Source organism: Dendropsophus ebraccatus, chromosome 8 (genome assembly GCF_027789765.1).
Source record: "Dendropsophus ebraccatus isolate aDenEbr1 chromosome 8, aDenEbr1.pat, whole genome shotgun sequence".
Classification (NCBI taxonomy): Eukaryota; Metazoa; Chordata; class Amphibia; order Anura; family Hylidae; genus Dendropsophus; species Dendropsophus ebraccatus.
The window spans coordinates 67,205,291-67,221,050 of NC_091461.1; the positions used below are offsets into that span (position 1 = coordinate 67,205,291).

The following is a 15,760-nucleotide window of genomic DNA, read 5'->3' on the forward strand; positions in this document are numbered from 1 at the left end:
AATAATAAATAATAAATCAACTGGTGCCAGAGATTTGCAATTTACTTTCAGTTTCCCAGTACTTGTCAGCTGCTGTATGTCCTGCAGGAAGTGGTATTCTTTCCAGTCTGGAGAGCAGAAGAGGTTTTCTATGGGGATTTGCTGCTGCTCTGGACAGTTCTTGTCACAGACAGAGGTGGCAGCAGAGAGTTCTCTGTCAGACTGGAAAGAATACACCACTTCCTGCAGAACATACTAGCCTATATTTCATCTATATAAAGGTATTTTATTTAGTCACTGTCTAATGGAAAAACACCCTGTATTTCTTAATTCTTGACCAAAAAAAAACATCCTAGTATTAAACAATTCTTCATTCTGTAACGTTGCTGGTGAGAGATGTTGTAAGTCATTGAATGACTGACTATATCTAGGGATTAGTGGAGGCATAAACTGAGGCATAACTCCTTTGTTGTTGATCAGACCATGTGTTAGGACCGCAAGGCTTCTAATAAGCCAGTACTGCAGATTACCTTGTTGCCTAGGAAATTTATTGGTGTATATCAATCTCAACTTTAAATATCCCAGGCAGTATGTTAGTAATTGATAGCTAAAAATATCCCAGCATTCCCTAAGTGGTGCGTTCACTGATCTCCACTGTAGATCTGTGTCTCAGTTCAATTGTAACTTTTCACAAGCCACCAAAACTTTCTGCAATAACTCTATATAAAACAAAATATACTCTGGGGTCTGATGCTTTTCCAGCTGCTGTTTCTCTAAGTAGTGATTGAGATAATAATATGCACAGGACCATGCCGTGATTGGCTGCTATAGTCATGTGCTGTCCCAAAAGACATGATGACATTGCCCAGGAGAATCGGTGGTAGAAAAGTAGTGTTTTACTATGATAGTAACTTACCCATCCGATAATCATAAACTGAAGTCTGGAATATGGGTTGAGGAAAGCAGTTTAATATAGAGTGTCTTTCTCCTACTATAGGCTATTTTCCAATAAATAACAATAATAGGTAAATGAGGAGCGTGCCAGTGAAGCATTCTTCAGCAGCAGCCGCGCTCATAATCCCGGCTCTAAACGTAGCACACTGCTCGGGCACATTGAGTTTCAGGTCAGAATATTTTTAGAAGATATGTCGTCCTTCTAAGAAATCATCATTCTAACAGCATAGATGCCAGAGGCCTGGTGTCATTATAAAGGGGCCGCCAGTCTAAAACGAGCACCCAGAGGATTATACAATTATATGAGTTCTACACGGAGATTCAGGATTAGTGTGTCCACATAATTCCTATATGTAAAATGGCCACACACTGTAGTATAGCCTAATATGCTCTCTACTCTTCTAAATCCCCTTTATATGCTTACTCCTTTTGTCATAATAGTAGTAGTATCCGTATGTTGCAAAATAAAAGTTTTGGGATTTTGTTGTAGGAAACCCCTTGATGTCTGACGCATACTAACCCAGAAATAAAGCTTGCTTGTTATGTTATGACTATACTTCTTTATATTGTCAAGGCCTCTTGCTGCATATTGTCTATGTATTACACATTGAAGTAAATATTTGTTTGCTTTAATAAATGTTTTTTCTACACCCTTTGTTTTCTTAAATTAGGGTGAACAAGGACAAGCAGGAATCCAAGGCCCACCAGGGTTACCTGGGCCACCTGGACCTCCTGGGCCAACAGGACTACAGGGAGATCCAGGATTGCCTGGGGTTGCAGGGCCACCTGTAAGTTTAATTTCTTCCTTCCCACATCAGGAAACACCTCTGGTTATTGAATATTGAATATGCAGGGTGAACAGTTTTAGACACTAAGAAGCACATTTATCTCCATACGCCACAGAGAGGGCAGAGATTTTTACCTTTTCAGTGGCATACCCCAAGGCTAATCCCTGCTCACCTCAAAAATTGCCTGTTATTTTCTATGAGAATACATACTCGCAGCAGGATTGACATTGAGTATGTAAATTTACTCCCTGCTGGCCAGAGCATACTGTCCCTGCTCTACACTCCGGCTTGCTTTGGGGGTTCCCTGCTTCTGCGAGTCCTGCTCAGCCAATCAGTGCGCTGCCCTGCCGCAGCCACTGTTTGGCTGAGCGGGATGTCCAGCCGGAAATCCTTGAGCCTGGAGCACGGAGCAGGTACAGTATGCTCCGGCCGGCAGGGAGTAAATTTACATACTCGCAGGGGGGTGTCAATCCCACTGCAAGTATATATTTTCATGGAAAATAACTGGCAATGGATCCGCAGTGGATTTTGCTGAGAATTTTCAGCGTAAAATCCGCTGCAAATCTGGTACGTGTGGTGCTACCCTTAGACTGTAGTCTTAGCTAAAAGAATTTTGCCTTAAAGGGGTACTCCTGTGATTTTTTTTTTTAAATCAGCTGGTGCCAGAAAGTTATACAGATTTGTAAATTACTTTTACTTTTACATTTAAAAAACTCCAGTCTTCCAGTATTGATCAGCTGCCAGAAGGCTTGAATATTTTTGAATAGAAATAATCTGGAGAACTTTTTGATTTCACTTGTTACAAGACACAAAGACATATAATTGATGCATCTCATGTACTGTGCATGAGCCAGACATAAAAGTCTACACCAGCTCTCATTTGGATTAGGTTTCTGCCATAGCTTGTGCCATTTGGTACGTTACTTCCATTTCACAGTAGGCCATGCCTCCTTCTGCTAATACTTGCCCACCGCTTGCACAGCTGTTTATAGCTTTTGTATGGCAGAAAATTGGTTTATAACACCCAAAAATTCCAAACAAAATAAATTTGTTACACAAGTAAGACATGTTCATCATATAATAGTCAATGTGCATTAGTGCAGTTGCCATTAATAAAAGGTTGAGCTAGCCCAACAGGAAATTCAGACAGTGCTCCAGTGGCAACTCTCTAGATTTTTTGGCAGGGGTTGCGGCACTTTCACACTGGTGCCATGTAGAACAAAACAATAAGAAATTACCAGTAGAAAATGCAGCATATGACAAAGTCTGAGAATTATAGTCACACTTATAATTTCTATACATTGATTAGAAGTAGGGTAAAAAATGGCAAACGTTCCTTCTCCAGTGTTTTCATTGCTCTTGTCTCTATCAAGGCTATCACTATCCAAACACATGTGTCAGAGGCTGACACCAATGTTATTTCCTCCTCTCCAGACTGAAATACCAGGGAGAGGAAGTAACACTCTGACTTGTAATGATCCTGGTCTCAGCAGAAAATCAAACTAAAAAAAGACCCCAGGAGACTTTGAAGTCCCGACTCGTGCTATTCCCAGCTGGACAAGAGCACTTACACTGACTTAGAATTAGTGATCAATTGGGTTTAACTATTTCTATTTATGTCTCTATTTTTCTCCCAGGGAAAGGCAGGGGAGTCGGGTAAACCTGGAAAAGATGGAAAAGTAAGTCAAAGACTATTCTAAGGATATTACTTACTGTAATCCAAGCAAAAACACAGAATCTACACATGGAGAGTGTAAAGCTAAGACTACACTGTACAAAGCGGCATTAGTGCCTACTACAAAAAAACATGGTTTCATTCATCTGTCAGATGAGCATACACCTTGATCACATTTTATCAAGTCCGTGCAGCCCTGTGCCTAATCCTGCAGCATCATTGAGCAGTGACACATCTGACTGAAATCCTCTGTCAGAAGATTCAGGAGGCCCTCCATATACATTACACAGTTGCCCATCCCACTAAAAATGGGTGGATTTGGATGACTTCTCTCTAATGTGTATTTAGCCTGTATCAGCCTAGATCAGTATAGCCGGCATCATATTACTCTATGATGTCTAGTATAACAATGACACTTTCTAGGATGCAAATCACCAGTGAAACCTTTGTGCTGGTTTCACACATCACAGTTTTGTTTTTTTGTTGTTTTTTTTTTTAATTGACACTGCAGTCTTTGCAAGTAAACCAGAAGTGAATCCAACAATTAATGGCAATTAAAAAACCTGACGTTGTGAACATATTCTTAAATGGCAAGCCGATAACCAGCCAATGTAAAATGGCCTTTACCAAGAATGTTGGGAGAGTTCAGTACTATTGCAATATTGTGATCACAGCTGTGGGTTATAAACAGGTTGAAACTCAGGAACAGCACAAAATAAAATTTGAAATATATTCATGTTATATGTAAATTGTCTGCAGTTAGACATATGATGATTCTACAGAAGTTGTGGCATGATGCTTTGGTTTCAATATCATATTAAGCCTATGACTAGAGATGAGCGAACTTACAGTAAGTTCAGGTTCACGTGAACCCATACTATAGGCATTTGACTCCTGCTGCCTGGAGAAGATGGATGCAAAAAGTTCTAGGTTGGCATTCATCTTCTCCAGTTTCCGGGAGTCAAATGCTGAGTGTTTGTGAACACGAAAATACCGTAAATTCGCTCATCTCTAGTAACTGCAGTACCAGATTGCTTACCTGAGCAAAACATGACTGAAATTCAACTTTACTGACATTACCATAGCAATTAGTATTTCTTACTGTATATTCTGTTTGCTTTATTTTTAGGGACTGCCTGGACCCCCAGGGCCTAAGGTAAAGCTATTTTGCCATTTTACCTGAAATAAAACCATTGTCTGTGTACCCTTGTGTACTTTCCATGGCACCCTACACTACTAGCTGGAAACAGGGGCTTTGCTGGCCTGGTCAATGCATGACCTAGAGAATCTGTGCCCGTGGTTAGGGTACAGTAAACCACATGCACACCTTCTGCTCTTAAATTCCCCGGCCTCCTCAGATACATTCATTGGTCCAGCTAACGGTTACAAGTAAGTTAGTGACTAATTGCCGACTAACTGAGCAGCAGCAGAACCCATATGTAAGAGACAGAGTGCCCAGTCCAGTGTATCTGCTAACAATAATCTAGAAATGCATAAAGCATTACTTGCTTACTGTTCAGTAAGTGGAGTAGGGATCTTCAGTAAGAGTTTGACAGAAGTTTCTGCTTCATTTAGAAAGTTTTCTTACACAAGCAGAGTAGAGTGCCACAAAAACTATTGTGATAGTGACTGGCTATGTGTACAGGTTGACAGCTCATTGCAAAGTTAATAAAGCTGCTGTACCGTTCACACTATAATCTCTGGGCAAACCTGGCAGCAAGCGCCACCACAGCAGAAATAAGGAATTACATAGTTCTTATTAAAACTATTGGGCTGCTTTGTAATGCACAGGCATGTGGACTCCTCTAGATTGTTTGTACTTACCCTCTGTTCTAAATGTTGGATTCCCACACCCTCCTATTTAGAATAATGTAAATGTAATAATGTATATGAAAATGTTTCTAGACATAAATCCTCTGCTGTTCTGCTGGTGTACTAGAAAAATATTTATTTTGTAATCTACATTGGATTATTACTACATGAATTAGGATAATGGCTGAGACCATTTATTACAATAGATGTGCACTATTACCTTGCTGCATTATAGAAAGAAGGTAGCAATGTTTGATACCATAGTCTTCATTCTGCTAAAGTCTGTCAGATGTTTGTTTCCATTTCATTTCCTGAAAGAAGAATTCTTATGTTCAGGTTTATTTATCTTGCAGGGAGATCCAGGGACTGCAGGAATCCCAGGAAGGAAGGTAAAAAAATGACAATATATAGAGCACCCAGCTGCAACAAAGGAATGCAAAGTTTATGAAAACAATGTATAGAATAAACATCTGGTTCACAGCATGTAAGAGTCATCCTGACACCATTGCCTACACTTCCATCTAAGCAGTCACAACCATTTTCTTTATTATCCCAAAGCCCCTAAACTGAATGAGGAAGCAACTTTGCATTTGTTTTTGATTAAAGCTTAGCTTCATTTTTACGGCTTCTTTGTAGGCCTATCTCCATGGTAACAGACAACAACCCTCTGTAGTCTGATCTTTCATTCATACTCCTTCGTATGTAAGCCTGAATATGTGACAGATGGAAAAGAGTGTGATGGCAAAATCAGACTTAAAGGAAAAGTCAAAGTGCTGGATAGGATAAAAGAAATAAAGTGTTTTACCTTCCCTGCTACAGCACTTGTGGCCACATCCTGCCGCTCCGGTCCCCAGGTCCCCAGCCGCTTCCTCACACATCACAACCCGGGTCCCTGCTCAGACCAGAAAGCGGCCAAGGCCCGGAATGGCAGGATGCAACCACCAGCGCTGGAGATGGGGAGGTAAGAGCATGTTTTTTCTTTTATCCTCCCCAGCACGTTAAAAAATGGGTCTGGCCCGACTTCTCCTTCAATGGAGTATGTTTGTCATGTGTTCCTATAGGGACGCATTAGTCTGCATAGCAGCAATAGGAACAAAACAGCAGGAATTGGAAGCTTTATTTTCTGTTTGAAATGCTTTGGAGCGCTGAATAAATAAGTAAAATGGTTGTGAAGGTGAACATAGCCTTGAGCTCTGCAGAATAGCTAGTGACATCAAACATAGTGTTGGATCAGCTGTAGTGCTTCATGTTATGTGTGTAAAAGACATTGAAATGCCATACATATATTTTTGTAACAATGTCTAAAATTTGTATATTTTTTTCCTGAAAAAAAAAAAATGCTAATCTGCATTAAAACATACATACAGTACATGAAAGGAGCTCTGTAGTGTGGAATATTGTGTCATATATGGCTTTAGGCCATCCAACATTGATATACTCTGGTGACACTTTTCTTTCCGGGAAGAGAAAGGACATTAGCAACTTGACACTATTATTACTGTACAAGTTCAAGTTGTCCTACACATATATTTAAAACTGTCAAATTACATCTCCGTTTCCTTTGTCTTTTTTCAGTAACCCTTTATTGTTCTGCCAATACAGGAGATCATATAGCCTAGGATAGACATATTTTTGAAGACTACTTTGAATTGCTACTCTCATCATCATTTTATATAGCATCAACAAATTAAAGGGGTACTCCGGTGACAGGGACTATCCAGAGCAGCAGCAAATTCCCATAGAAAACCTTTCCTTCTCTGGACAGTTCCTGTCTTGGCCAGAGATGTCAGCAGAGAGCACTGTGTCAGACTGAGAAGAAAATACAATTTCCTGCATGACACATAGTAGCTAATAAGTATGGGAAGACCTAAGATTTTTAAATAAAAGCAAAGTACAAATCTATACAACTTCCTGAAACCAGTTTATTTAAAAGAAAAGATTTTCATCAGAGTATCCCTTTACATTAGCAGTAATGGTGAATGTTATAACTAAGATTACATGGAATCATGAATATTGTGGTAAATATCATATATTGTATTATCATTGCTCCATTATTTTCCTGAGTTATTAGTAAACTAAACATGAAGATCATAGCTTCTTCCACTAAGGACAGAGAATATATAGAAGCAGGCACTATAAATGTAACAACTATCTTTATCATTACAACACTACCTTAATTATGGACCCTTGTAAGTTCCATCTCTATGGTGATCCCTCTTGACCTGTCAGCTGCATCAAAGGTGACCATGTGATATGCCCTTTGACCTATTATGAACTTTCTGGTGTTTAGAGTTTAAGGAGATTTCAGGTGGTGGCTGTCAGCATATTTGAGTACCTTTTGGTATAAATGAAAGACATTTTAAGCCAGCGATCTTCCTAAAGTAGAATTCCATATATTTTATTGTCTCCTCCATAAAAACATACCTAAAGCTAAAGCAATAAGACCTACCAATACATGTCTGCAGCTAACTTAAATTGTCTTTCTACTATTGGATTCTGGGGACGGAATCCGAGAATTAAAGGTCAGCTGACAACTATTCTGTTTTCACATTTGTGTTTGTAATGTGTTCAGAACATAGTAAAACCACAGGGGGTGGTTTCTATGTAAATATGGAAACATAGCCATAGGCTAACAATCTGTTATGTCATGCTGGGATATTTGATGGTAGCATTTTATGTTGCCATTTGGTTATTTATTTGTTTTGTTGTTAGGGGGAAGTAGGTGAAGCTGGCTTACCAGGCGCACCTGGGTTTCCAGGGCCCGCAGGTGCAAAGGTATTCATTACATTGATAGTTTTGATGATGCTGCATGACATTTATGAGGTTTCTGCATTTTTTTTAATAAAATTACATGTAATTAATAGATAATATATGGCGTGTCTCCCTAATGGAAAGGAAAGCAACAGTCTTATATAAGTGCATAAACAATAAAATATTGTATACATAGTTTTTTAATACTATCATACAATATCTATATATGACTGTATGGGGACACCTATACCTGGAAAAGATGTACTTTCGACCCATTATAACCTATTATGACACATAATACATATAATATCATAATACAAATTGAATAGAGATGAGCGAACCTGGAGCATGCTCGAGTCGATCCGAACCCGAACTTTCAGCATTTGATTAGCGGTGGCTGCTGAACTTGGATAAAGCCCTAAGGCTATGTGGAAATCATGGATATAGTCATTGGCTGTATCCATGTTTTCCAGACAACCTTAGAGCTTTATCCAAGTTCAGCAGCCCTGGAGCGAACCTGGAGCATGCTCGAGTCGATCCGAACCCGAACTTTCGGCATTTGATTAGCGATGGCTGCTGAACTTGGATAAAGCCCTAAGGCTATGTGGAAATCATGGATATAGTCATTGGCTGCATCCATGTTTTCCAGACAACCTTAGAGCTTTATCCAAGTTCAGCAGCCCCCGCTAATCAAATACCAAACGTTCGGGTTCGGATAGACTCGAACCCGGACCCGGTTTGCTCATTTCTAATATTGAACAAAATTTAATGACAAAATATACAAAAACAGTTTTCCTTCCTACTACATTGTGGGAGGGGATTTCAAAACCGCTCTACCATTTTGTAGACCATTCCTATTCTTTACAGAGCACAGATAGTATTAAAGTACTCAATCTTCTTGCATTGCCTATGTCTTTCTGTAATCAGCTCTTAAAAAAAAAATCGACAAAGAAAAACGTCCACGTGTCCTTATGTTATCAGTTTGTAATTCTATAAGGGTCATCCGCATAATCCGATTGTAAGTTCACCTATTTTGTTTATAATCCAATTTAGGATTGTCTTCAGGACAATATGGGATGATATATTTCACTTATGTAGAAGTGATGTTATGCCCTGGCACCTACTCCTGTTATCATATCCCTTGAATAGATGATGTTGTGCTTGGCTGTCATGTTATCCCTTGAATAGATGTTATGCTTGGCTGCACAAAAGAAATTGTTCACACATTAAAAGGCTATGTTTATTGGATATCGTACGAAGCTAGAATCCATTGTTTCTAGTTACTAGTTGCTAAGAAGGCCGTACCATAATATTCACACGTCCATGTAGTGGTGCTGTATATATGTATACAGAATGAAATATTGGCTTAGGTGAATTCCACAGCAACTTGAACCACCATCAGCATCAGTTTAAAGGCCCATATGGTGCCAGGTGCACTTTATGGTTATGTTCACACTCTGTACAAACAACGGCCATTACCCATAAACAGCCATTGTTTAACGCTACCTACGGCCAGAGTTAATGATCATGATCATTAATTACGGCTGTAGGTAGCATTAAACAACGGCCATTCACAGGGGGCGGCTTTTGTTTGTACAGCGTGTGAACATAGTCTAAAAAAAACTGTTCATACTGAATGAAGAGGTGGGTCACAATGTGCTCCATTTATTCTCTATGCAGCTGCAGACACTGTAGCTGAGTACAGCATTCGGCTATCTCCACGACTCCACGATAGAGAATGAATAGAGGGGCTGTGTGCAGGTGTCGACTACCACTCTATTTTTATCGGGGAGAGTTGGGTTACCGTTCTCAGAATCATGGGAGGTGGCAGAGGTTTGAGGAATGCTCTTTTAACAGATAATGGTCTGTTTGTCAGATTACCTCTATGAACAATAAAGGTTCCCATACATCCCATTACATAACTCACGGCAAATGATCATCCGTTATCTTTGCCTCTGACAACCTCATGTCTTTCCCATTCACAGAAATGCCTGGGGTATGCCAGAGAAAGAGAGTTCTTTCTGTGGTTTATCTTTCCCTGAACAAAAGGGCCGGGCAGTGATTTTTCATCACACCTGACCCCTATCATCACCAACATTGGTGGAAGGTCGGGAGAGCCCCTATACACATTACCTTAAGGCCTTAAGATTAGAGATGATCAAACATCGAGACAATCGAACTCAAACCTTCTCGAACCTTCTACATTTGATTCCCGATCCCTTCCCGTTCCATGGGGAAGGTGGAGACTGCTTGAGTACTGCCTGGAAAACAGGGATACACTCGGGCAGTCTCTACCTTCCCCACAGAACAGGAAGGCATTTTTTACAAAGGTAAAAAATAAGATAAATTATATAAAGTACTTGGTGTAATGATATATATTTCTATGAGGACTACAATGCTTTATAGGGGTTTTAAGGTCTCTATATTGATAAGCATAACCTTTTTCCTTTCCAGTGTTGGCATGTTCTGTCCCTGAGCCATCACATTACTGGCATGGCACACACCTGCATTCTCACACGCATGTTGTACTTTCTGTGTTGCACACTAAGCCTTCATTCCACACATAGCTAAATAAATTGAATGCCATGCCAGCATGTTCTTTGTCTTGTTCATAGTCTTTGGCTTTGCATGACAAATTCTACTTCTGATTTGCAGTGCACCTTATATCTGTATTGCTCTTAATCTCTATTGTTTTCTGTTGTGTCTTCTTTTTTGCTCATGGTAATGACAAAGGGAGAACAGGGAGAGCCAGGACTCAAGGTAGGACTCTGATGGTTGATGATAAAATATGATAAAAATTTCAGTCTTGTGCTCACAACCAAGGAAAGTTCTTCAGTGCCTACTTTAGTCTCAGCAGAATTAGAGATACAGCCCTACAGTAGCTATGTAACACAATGCACAATGTAACACAGCACCTTCACTCTGTCTCACTAGTGGAGTGGAGGGTTTTCCTGTTCTGCAGCCACTGCTAAACGAGTGGAGGGGGGCTTCGTATACTACAGGTCACTCTCTCATGGCCTTTCGCTCTCATGCTGAACCTCATCTAAGTCAATGGGAACCTGAAATGTTGGCCACAAAATGGCTGTAAATTTAAATTTTAAACTAAAATTTTTATTGAATTTGTAAGCCGTTTGTGACTGTAATTTTTAATTTAAAATTCATTTTGAAATTAATATTGGAATTGAATTAAAAAAGTTTGGTGGGACAATGAGCACCTGGACATTCACATGCCTAAGTCCTCCCCCTGACCTCAGCAAAATGATGGGTGATGGCCTGGTGGTAAACCTTCTTATAATCCTTGGTGATGTCCTGGTGGTAAACCTCCTTATAATCCTTGGTGATGTCCTGGTGGTAAACCTCCTTATAATCTTTGGTGATGTCCTGGTGGTAAACCTCCTTATAATCCTTGGTGATGTCCTGGTGGTAAACCTCCTTATAATCCTTGGTGATGTCCTGGTGGTAAACCTCCTTATAATCTTTGGTGATGTCCTGGTGGTAAACCTCCTTATAATTCTTGACGATGGCCTGGTGGTAAACCTCCTTAAGCCCCTATTACACAGGGCGACTGGAGGAGCAAGCGAGCACTGACAGTGCATGGCAGCAGCAAGTGGGTAAGGGCAGGGGAGGCCGCAGGGAGCTGCAGGGGGGCTGCCCAGGTGATCGTTAGATTGTCAGGGGAGCCAAAAGAGGATAGCGGTGGTCTGCTGCCACCACTCCTATTCCACAGAGCGACGGCAGCAGATCGCTGCTATGTAAGTTGTTTGTCTTTTAACATGTTGAAAGACGAACGACAGCAATGAACAGACGACATTGTTCATGTCAGCTGATTGTTGCCTTCTATTACATAAGTCGATTAACGGCCGTAACAAGCCGGTAATAGGGCCTTTAGAATTCATGTTGAGGGTCTGATGAAACATCTTCAGCACTGATTTGGAGATTGCAGTGGACCAGGAAAATCGCTCAGCCACATGCTTCTCCTGACTCATGTATCAGTTTATCAGTTAGTGGATATTGTGCCTAATTAGGCTTAATACTATGTGAAGCAGGTTTACTCAACCTCCACAACAGTAGTTCTTTAGTATTTGACAGGATAATTCTGATCAGTGCACTAGTTTTTTGTATGGAATATTTAAAATCATGAATAAGAGTTGAAACAAAACAAAACACTCATATAACTGTGAGACTGTGAGAATGAGGCTATGTTCACACAATGTATATTTTTATAAAAGTACAGCAATTGTTGCAAATATATGTTGCCTTGTCTTCTATAGCATCACGGCTGGAGCGTATACACATAGTATACGCTCCGGACGGGGTCTCTCGCATCGCTTCAAGAAACTTACATATTTCAGTGAATAATGGCCACAGAAAACCCTGTCAGTGCACACTATGGAGCGAGCTGCATGTTCTTGTCTTCCACATATTGTTTTTACCGCCATTTCCAATACTGACTTTGGAACATCACTTTATATACACATTTAACCTTTATTCTTACATTCACTTTGCAGTTTTCCTTTCTTTGAGGCTAATAGCTTGAATTATAGACGCATAGAAGAGCTTGACTATAAGGTGACATCATAATTCAAACATCACATGAATCAGCCTTCAATGGGTAATGGGGGTTTATTCAAAGATTAGTGACTTATGATAACAATAGCTGACTGTAAGAAGGTGCCGATGTCAAATATAACTGTAGCCTTGACAGCACTCATGGACCGCATCCGATGTTAGATCTGCAGTGTTTTTCTTTTAAGTGACTTACACAGTACGTATTTGGAATATGAATGGGTTTTATTCAGAAGAACAAAAAAACTGGTAGGGGGATAAAACCTTTAAACACTTTTTCCAGGTTCCCCAGCAGATTACAATTAATCAATCGGGGGCCCAGCATCGTGACCCTTGTGATCTTCCTTTAGGGGGCCCTCCAACCCTTCAACATTCCTGATGCTTTTAGTTTAGTGTCAGTATTTTTGGTTCACAGTTTGTTTGTTTTTTTTTCTTTTTTTTTTCTTTAAATTTAATATTAGATTTTCTATAAAAGGTTTTTTTCAGGAATTCTTAAAGACTTAATTCACACTGTCTTTAGTTTTATAATGTTTTTATTTGCCCTTATTTTTCCCTAGTGGGAACATAGCTACATAGTGCACAATATCCTTAGGGCCCTATTCCACGGGCCCGATCAACTATGTAAACGAGCGCCGATCTGCTAGATCGGCCCTCGTTTACTGGGCTTATTCCGGGCCTATTTACTGGGCCTATTTACTGGGCCTGTTACCGATGTCCTTGCAGCCCTTGCACCATACATTACCTTGCGGGGCTTCCCTTATTGCAGGTTACTTCCCTTATTTTGCTTGGACCCTCTTCAGACTCGATCTTGTCAGCGAAACACGTTTCTTGTACCACAGATCTATAGGGGCCATGGGGTAAGGGCCCTATTACACGGGACGATTATTGCACGAAAAATCATTAAATCGTTCGTATTTAAACGATAATCGTTCTGTGTAATTGCAGGCAACGATTAAAAAATCATTTGTATGTCGTTGATCATTGATTTAGATCAGATTTAGATCTGAACGGCCATCACCAGAGCTGTACAGATGGAAATTTCACATTAGAACATGTGAGTCTTAGGGTCCTATTACACGGAGCGATTTTTAACGATTAATGACTAACGATAAAAGATCGCAAAAAAAATTGTTTATTGTTAAAGGATAAGTCCGGCTAAAATTATTTCTTGATATGTTATTACTTATGGAAAGTTAGACAAATTTATAATGTACATTAATTACAGGAGGCACTCTATATGCAGAAGTCTATGGGACTTTATTGTTTCTATGGATGTCTATGTAAACTAATGGAATGGAATGTACAGTGTGCTTTATTGAATGAATATATCTATGGAATACTTTGGGGAGCAAGTGTCCTTGCTCCCCAAAGTATTCCATAAATGTATTCAATCAGTACATTTGGAGGGCACCGAGCAGGGAGGGAGAGAGGTGCCTGTGCATCTACTCCCCCCCCTCCCTCCCTGCTCCGTGCTGCTGCCACATATACACAGTACTACTCCTCCCATCATCTGCTTATAGTATGAGCCGCTGCCTGCCCTGCTCCTCACACAAGGTCTGCTCTTCATGCCCCCTCCTCTTAGCTTCAAACTAACTCGCCCGCCGCTGACTCCCCGCTGCCGGCTGCCGCTCCTCACACAACGGCTGTTCTTCATGCCCCTCCTTCGCTCCCCCCTCCTCTTAGCTTCAAACTAACTTGCCCGCCGCTGACTCCCCGCCACCGGACGCCGCTTCTCACACAAGGGCTGCTTCATGCCCCCTCCTCCCAGCTTCAAACTCACTATCCCGCCGCTGCTCCTCACACAAGGGCTGCTCTTCATGCCCCTCCTCCTCCCAGCTTCAAACTATCCCACCGCTGATTCCCTGCTGCCGGCCGCAGCTCTCTGCTCACACTGCATGCCAGCCGCGTCAGCCCTCCCCCACCCCGCAGGGAGCACGACGCTCCCAGTGCTTCCTAGTGTGCCCGGCCGGCATGCATGTGAGCAGAGAGCAGCGGCTGGCGGCGGGGAGTGAGCGGTGGGAAGTGAGTTTGAAGCTGGGAGGAGGGGGCATGAAGCAGCCCTTGTGTGAGGAGCAGCGTCCGGTGGCGGGAAGTCAGCGGTGGGTGAGTTTGTTTGAAGCTAAAAGGAGGGGGGGAGCAGAGGAGGGGGCATAAAGAGCAGCCCTTGTGTGAGAAGCTGCGCAGGTGGCGATGTGATGGGGATAGTACAGGTACTACTCCCCCATTATCTGCTCATACTATGAGTAGTACTGTGTATAGGAGGGAGGGGGGAGGTAGATGCACAGGTACCTCTCTCCCTCCCTGCTCGGTGCCCTCCAAATGTACTGATTGAATACTTTTATGGAATACTTTTGGGAGCAAGGACACTTGCTCCCCAAAGTATTCCATAGTTATATTCATTCAATATAACACACTGTACATTACATTACAATACATTACATTAGTTTACATAGACATCCATAGAAACAATAAAGTCCCATAGACTTCTACTTATAGAGCACCCCCTGCTGGACACTCCATAGGAAATACACCCTGGGTCGTGACGTCACTGTTTCTGAGAGAATTCTAACACTCCATGATCTACTAAATTAAGGGAAATAGCCCTATATGTGCATTTCCCATAATTGATGTACATTAAAAATTTGTCTAACTTTCCATAAGTAATAACATATCAAAAAATAATTTTGGACGGACTTCTCTTTTAACCTGAAATCGTTCACCATATTACACAGAACGATAATCGTTAGTTGCGATCGTTATTGCAATCGTTACTATGAGCGTTTACTCCTGTTCCCAGCAAATCAATGGGCAATGTGCAATTACATTGAACGAGCAAACGAATGTGGAATTACAGCGAACGATTAGCAAACGATTAACGATAATTTTAGGGTCAATAATATGAACACTCACATAGCAAATAGACAATAAAATAATCGACTGGGACAACTGATTTATTTATTAAATAAGTGAAAAACTTTTTATACCTGGATAAATAAATTCATTAGCGGTATTAATAGTGAATCAGAACATTATATGGTGCTTTTTGATATTTTTGCAACTTTTTGTATTTTTTAAAAAGGTGATGGCTGTGTAAGTGAAATTTATTAGACATGTGGCTCTAGAGAATTAAAAAAAAAATATTTAATAAAAGTTATATTTTAACAATTTCCTAATACCTCGGTGCAATAAAAATAAATTATAGGAACAAATACTGTTTACATCTACCAGTGGCAAC

At 40.7% G+C, this 15,760-nt stretch overlaps 1 protein-coding gene across 1 annotated transcript in view; it reads left to right on the plus strand.

Moving 5' to 3' along the window:
* COL13A1 (collagen type XIII alpha 1 chain) overlaps positions 1–15,760 on the plus strand; it is a 192,153-nt gene that overhangs the window by 130,690 nt on the left and 45,703 nt on the right. The window contains exons 16-21 of the mRNA XM_069981851.1: positions 1,605–1,721; positions 3,359–3,400; positions 4,526–4,552; positions 5,562–5,597; positions 7,921–7,983; positions 10,693–10,719. Coding sequence (XP_069837952.1) covers positions 1,605–1,721; positions 3,359–3,400; positions 4,526–4,552; positions 5,562–5,597; positions 7,921–7,983; positions 10,693–10,719 — 312 coding nt within the window. The remainder of the gene's footprint in view (positions 1–1,604; positions 1,722–3,358; positions 3,401–4,525; positions 4,553–5,561; positions 5,598–7,920; positions 7,984–10,692; positions 10,720–15,760) is intronic.